At 33.8% G+C, this 6,708-nt stretch overlaps 2 protein-coding genes across 2 annotated transcripts; both read left to right on the top strand.

Moving 5' to 3' along the window:
* The first annotated feature begins 168 nt into the window (after window positions 1–168).
* Window positions 169–1,033, top strand: LOC111717126 (uncharacterized). The gene is made up of 2 exons (XM_023492635.1): window positions 169–654; window positions 863–1,033. Exons 1-2 carry the CDS (start codon window positions 493–495, stop codon window positions 1,031–1,033), a joined length of 333 nt encoding a protein of 110 aa, XP_023348403.1. The 5' UTR covers window positions 169–492.
* Window positions 1,034–2,568: 1,535 nt separating this feature from the next.
* Window positions 2,569–3,486, top strand: LOC111717125 (F-box protein At3g58530). Its single transcript, XM_023492634.1, has one exon. It carries the CDS (start codon window positions 2,569–2,571, stop codon window positions 3,484–3,486), a length of 918 nt encoding a protein of 305 aa, XP_023348402.1.
* Window positions 3,487–6,708: the final 3,222 nt, after the last annotated feature.

The following is a 6,708-nucleotide window of genomic DNA, read 5'->3' as shown; positions in this document are numbered from 1 at the left end:
CCCCTGGAACCCCCCCGCCACTGCCCCCCACCCCCCTAAAAATCAAACAGTGTAACGGTTAAAATTATCAGAATAAAGGGTAGGTTTCGTGGTTTATTTATCTTTTCCTCCTCCGCTGGGAGGTTGCGTGACAATTTGTAACTCCGGTAATTATATGTCTCCTCCGGTGGCCCGGTTCCGGAGAAATATGCTGCTACTATCTTCCATGATTCTTGCACTAACATGAATTAGCCCATTGTTTCTGACTTTGCATATTATTAAACTGAATCAAACATGATAATGTTTTTTTTTGCATAATATTGAATCAAAATGGGGCGTGGAAAAGAAGCACTAGATTGATAAATGCCCTCACGCAAATCCATTTTGGGACGTCATTTAAATAAAGTAAAAAAGGGGCAGTGTACCTTAACTTCCCCTTAATCTGGATACAAAAATTCACATTTCTTTAAAACTGATCATCAGTACTGTGTATATATTTACTTCAGGATAACCATGGATAAAGAAGAGAAGATACCTAGTAGGTGTAAACCTGAAGGAAGCAGAGATAATGGAAAGATGATTACTTCTCTTCTCCCTCTGATGAGTGTACTAACCATAGCAAGGGTTCCTGCACTGGACGATATGTGTACTGATGTAATCAGGCATATTCTTCAGGTACAATCTTTTCTTACTTTGATTGACTTTAAGGTTCTGTAGACGTAATTTTAAGTATCCTTCTATTTCTAAATTAGCATGTCTGATAAGCAATGGTAACCTTTTAACCTCTGTCTAATCATCGATATCAGCGATATTAAAAAAATGATTTGACAAGCATTATCCTAATTCTCTTTCCTTTCAACATTCTGTGATATATATTTTGCAGTTCCTGGATTACAGGAGTAAGAAGATGCTGAGGGGAGTGTCCTCTACTCTCAAGAACAGAGTGGAAGGATGTGGGGATAAACTGGTTCATTATTGGAGGTTTTCTACCGAGTTTACAACAGCTCAGCTCATCAAGTTTGTTGATGAAGTTGAAACAGTTTTAGGTAATTGATACATTGAAATAAATATGTTTTACCTGTTTTTAAGTTCCAAGGGCGTACACAGTTCAGTTAAATCTTTAACTGAAGAGTGAAGAGTGAAAAACATAGGTCATAGGAAAAATTAGTTTTCTGTTCAGAATTGGGGATTTTTGAATCTGTGTTCTTTTTTTCCATCTCATAAAATTTAAGTTTACTAGGCTTTATGGGCGCTTTGCGCACATCCTCTATTTTAACTTTTAATTGTGTCTTTATCTGCGAACATCTTCTCTTTGTACAGAAAAAAAAACTAAAAAACAAATATTTTGTTTACGCATTTTTAAAATTTTACTTGGATACAACTTTTGAAATTTTAACCATCCATAAACCTTCCCTGGGGTCATGTGAGGTCCCATGCAACATTTGGGCCTGATCGGTTCAGCCGTTTTGACGTTTATTGGATACAACAAACAGACAGACAATCAAACATACAGACAAGCAAGGTATAAATATACTTGGCTTTAAGGCCGCTTTGCTCCCATCCTCTATTTTAACTTTTAATTGTGGCTTTATCTGTGAATATCTTCTCTTTGTACAGTATAAAACAAAAAGAAAAAATGTTCGCGGATTTTCAAATATTTTTTCGTGCGTTTTTAAAAGTTCATGCAAGAAGCTTTTGGATACAACTTTTTGAAACTCAGAGCTGAAAACTTTAGAATGTGATATTCTTAATCCCAATCGGTTAATTAATCTGGAGATTAATAACAAGAGGAGAACAAGCATTATTTAATCTGGAGATTAAGAATAAGAGTGGATTAAGCATTAATCCCGATATCCACCATTCAAAAGTTCCCAGCTCTGATCATCCATAAACCTTCCCTTGGGTCATACAATTTGGGCCTGATTGGGTTTTGACGTTTATTGAACACAAACGGACAAACAAACAGACATACAAATAAAATATATACATAAAAGAAGTTGAGTTTTTTGTTTTTAAAACTGTCTTTTACTATTTCTAGCATAAAACCCAATAATTTAAAATTGGATTATTAGAAACATGTTTTTTTGGCTAGTTTTGTTTGAAGTTAAGATAAAGTAGTTCTTGCAAGGCAATTGTACTGAATGTGTGGTGTGTACCTTTAAGGTATCTAATATTTATGCCTAGGGCTGGGCATGTTCTAATTTTTTATAGCCACTTTGTTAACGGTTAGTCCAACCTTTGAAAAAAAGATTCAGGTAGCCGTTAGTTTTAAAGGTATAGACGAAATGTTTGTTTCCATATTTTCTGTTTTTTCAAGTTACCGTTAGTTATCTTTGTTGATTTTATTAAGGGCGTTTACGAAAAATTTTTCACACTCTTTAACGGTTTTTTCTTCAATTTTTTAGAAATTGCGTGAAACCAAAAAAATAAGATAAAATATTGCAAAGTTTTAAACCCAAACAAAAAACAGTTTTGAAATGTTTTATTAAAAGTTTTTAACCCTAAACATGCATAGGGTAGTCTACAGGACAGTAAATAGGCCAGTCCCTGTATTTAAAAAGAAACAAAAGATTCCTCTTCTTGCAATTTATGCTAGATGATGGTGTTGAGTATCTTGTGAAGAAACATCCTGAAATTCTCAGGTTTCAACTTGTAAAGGAAACTACCTGTCTAACAATTAAACTTACATCAACTGGATTAAATGAAATATTCTCCCTTCCAACCTTGTCTACCTTGATTATAAGAGGAAGCATTGAATTTATTTATAGAATAAATGTCAACATAGTTTCAAAACAACTCCAAACTCTACAGCTGACTTGTGATGAGGGTCTGAATAATGACTTGTTTCTACAAATATTGGAACAGTGTGGGAGTACTCTTAAATCTTTGACCTTGAAGAATTCGAATATTACTGGTGAAATATTGATTAAATACAAGGGAACCCTGCCTTGTTTAGAGAATCTAGAATTGATTGCCTGTCGACGACTTACAGATAAAGGACTGCTGCAGATACTTCAGCTTTGTGGAAGTACACTTACATCCCTGGATATAGGGTATACAAAAATAACAGGAGAAAGTCTGTCTCAATACAAGGGAACCCTGCCTTGTTTAGAGAACCTGAACATGAGAAACTGTAGACAACTCACAAATGGAGGACTGCTGCATATACTTCAGCTTTGTGGAAGTACACTGAGATCCCTAAATATATCAGGAACAAATATAACTGGAGAGAATCTGTCTGAATACAAGGGAACCCTGCCTTGTTTAGAGACCCTGAACATGATGTACTGTGAACAACTCACAGATAATGGACTGCTGCAGATACTACAGCTTTGTGGAAGTACACTTAGAACCCTGGATATATCAGGAACAAATATAACTGGAGAAAATCTCTCTGAATACAAGGGAACCCTGCCTTGTTTAGAGAACCTGAACATTCGTAACTGCAGTGACCTCACAGATGAAGATTATGCTTATTATACAGATGATTATACAGATTATGAGTAACTGTAAACAACTCACATACAAAGGACTACTGCAGATACTACAGCTTTGTAGAAGTAAACTTAGATCCCTGAATATATCAAATACAAATATTCCTGGAGCGTATTTGTCTGAATACAAGGGAACCCTGCCTTGTTTAGAGAACCTTTGGATAAACTGATGTTATCAACTTACAGATAAAAGACTGCTGCAGATACTTCAGCTGTGTTGAGATGCACTTAGATTCTTTGATTTACAATATACATGTATAACTGGAGAGTATCTGTCTCAATACATTAACATGAAAGTGACCAGGCGTTGAAGCTTATATATTGAACCAACAAATTGAAATTGTGGTATTCCTTAATTCTGGAAAACATTATTAGTTCTGGGAAATGTTCAGCTACCGAACTGAAGAATATTTTATTAACGAATAAAAATAACCATTCATGATTAAAAGAAGATGGGATAGTTAAAAATAAATGAATAGAATTTTACAATGACTGTGACTATTTTAGTAACGAATGCGTGAAACTTTAAAAAAAAATTAAAAATGATTTAATATATTGTGATGCTTTGAATTGTGCTCTTTGTTTTTTTTGCGATATTTTTATGTGAAATGACTAAATGTCTCCTGAAATATTTACCGTTAATGAGGTTAATATAATTGAGATAGTCAACAAACAGTAACTATTAGAAGTAACATGAAAATTACCTGTAACTTAATGGACCCTTTAGTTTTAAGCTAAAAACGCAGGGAAAAGCTTTTCTGATAACTGTTAACAAACGGTTTGAAGAAAGGTCTGAACAATGAATATCTCAATTTTTGGGAAAATGTCATCTAGGGAATTTTGAGTAAATCCATTTTGAAGATATTAAAGAAATTAAGTGCATTTTGAGGTCTAAAAACAAATTTATCTTTACTTTCATGATTTAATAGGCTGTTTTTTTTGCGATATTTTTTGAACTGTTAATGGCAGTTTAGTGTTCACGTACTGCGTAATATAGGAATTTTGAAGTGAAATCCCTTAAAATCACACAAAAAAACTTTTTTCAGGCCATTTCTACAGTCAGACGGGTGGATTCTCATTTGAACTATTCCTGTTTGAACTATTGTTCGTTTGAACTATTGTTCGTTTGAACTGTTGTTCATTTGAACTACTGACATGACGTCATATCCTGTAGTTAAAATAAACACATTACTTGCTCATTTGAACTATTTTTCTACCAATTCAGTTTTAAAATTTTTTTATAATTGATGAAGTTAGGCATCATACAATTAATTAGATAACAATTACACAGAAATGATTCAATTGAACATAAAAATAGTTCAAATGAACATAAAAAAAAGTTCAAATTAACGAAAAAATAGCTCACATGAACATAAAAATAGTTCAAATGAACATAAAAATAGTTTAAATGAACAAAAAAAATAGTTCAAATGAAAATAAAAATAGTTCAAATGAACAAAAAAATAGTTCAAATGAAATAGTTCAAATGAAAAAATTGTTCAAATGAAAAAAAAAGATGGTTTAAATGAAAAAAAAATTGTACAGATGAAATAGTTTAATAAACAAAACAAAAAGAACTTCATTATAGGAAATTGTGGAAAAACATGAAAATAGTTTAAATAAACAAAAAAAATTTAAAATAAAATAGATGAAAAGCATGTAAATAGTTCAGACGAGATCGAAAATGTGATTCACGCCCGGCATGATTCTACCAAAGCTCTGTCTCTTCTCACGGGCCCCCGAGGACCCCCTCCCCTTATCAACCTGTGGAAAATTAATATATGTAATATTAGTGGTCGATTTTACAGTTTCAGTGACCAATAAAAGATAAAAGTATTTAGCCAGATTTCTGGAAAGACATTCTGGGCCGAGAGCTGCGGCTAGGACAGGCTAGGAGGCCGTGCGCTGCAGTCTGGACAGACTTTCTATTTCAACAATTCCCCCCCCCCCTCCTATCAATTTAGCATATTGCCAAAATTTAAACTATTTTTAACCAAAAAATATTTATTGTGTACTATGAGGGCCAGGTTAGGACAATTTCAATGCCCTGCGGCCAGGACAGACTTCAATTTCAACAATTTTCAACAAAATGGGTGTATATTTAGCGTTAGGTTAGAATAAGACATTCTGGGCCGAGCGCTGCGGCTAGGACAGGCTAGGAGCACTGCAAACAGGACAGACCTTCTATTTCAACAAATTAGTGTATATCTAGGGTTAGGTTAGGACACTTTCTGGGCCGAGCGCTGCGGCTAGGGGGGGCCAAGCGCTGTGGCTAGGACAGGCTAGAGGTCGCTGGGTACTGTAGCCTCTTGACCAATTTAATATCAATGTACGATACATATGAGATCCATGTACAAAATTAATAGGAGGAAGGGAGGGTGGGAGGCCCCCAGGGGGGGGGCCGTCCAGAAAGCGTTCTCTAGGAAATTACTCAAATGAGGTTCAAAACTTGGCAGACAGAGGTTGAATATTTCTGGGTCGAGCGTTAAGTGGCTAGGGAAGACCTTTAATTATTTTCAAAAATTCAATATTCAATCAGCTACTTAAGATTTAACATGCTTATACTTTATTAAATATCAATTTAAGAAACAGAACAGGATGGGAGACATAGATCATTGATGGTGGAGAGGTAGGATAATGCTGTTTGACAAGTAATGTAAATTTTAAGACAGTTTAAGAATAAACCAGTTGATATAACCAAGCCGATTTTTTTCGTTTACGTTTAGCTACGCTCAAGTTTATAAACACCGGGTTTAAATAACTACTTTATTACTAAACTTAAATATCTAAATTTATCAAAAACGTAAAAATATTCAAATAGATAGATAGGTGACGTGGCCGGAAGTCTTCGTCCTGCCGCGTCTAGATCTTTAGATTCAAAACTCCAGAAGTCTCGTCGTCTTCCGCCACTACGCCGCCACATACGCTGTGTTTATACTGTTTATGTTTTTAATTAATACTAAGCTGCGCCAATCTTCTATTTCAATTTAAACATTTTTTTTATACAGTAAAAAAAACGAAAAAATTTCCTGGATTTTATTATAAAAAATTCGCTTATTTCAAAAATTAATTGAAAATTTTATGCTAATTTTTCTTCATTTTAACTATTTTTTTTCATTTTAACTATTTTTTTGTTTATTTGAACTGTTAAATGTTCATTTGAACTATTTTTATGACCATTTGAACTATTTTTATGTCCATTTGAACTGTTTTTTTGTCCATTTGAACTATTTTT

This window comes from Eurytemora carolleeae, unplaced genomic scaffold (assembly GCF_000591075.1).
Source record: "Eurytemora carolleeae unplaced genomic scaffold, Eaff_2.0 scaffold2370, whole genome shotgun sequence".
Taxonomy (NCBI): Eukaryota; Metazoa; Arthropoda; class Copepoda; order Calanoida; family Temoridae; genus Eurytemora; species Eurytemora carolleeae.
Note: the sequence above shows the minus strand (reverse complement) of the source record. Positions and strands in the feature narration are given on the sequence as shown.

What these genes read in the sequence shown, in the direction of transcription:
- LOC111717126 (XM_023492635.1), top strand. Translation starts at nt 493, where the DNA reads ATGGATAAAGAAGAGAAGATACCTAGTAGGTGTAAACCTGAAGGAAGC. An exon ending in TAATCAGGCATATTCTTCAG is followed by an intron (nt 655 to 862) that starts GTACAATCTTTT and finishes TATATTTTGCAG; the next exon opens with TTCCTGGATTACAGGAGTAA.
- LOC111717125 (XM_023492634.1), top strand. Translation starts at nt 2,569, where the DNA reads ATGCTAGATGATGGTGTTGAGTATCTTGTGAAGAAACATCCTGAAATT.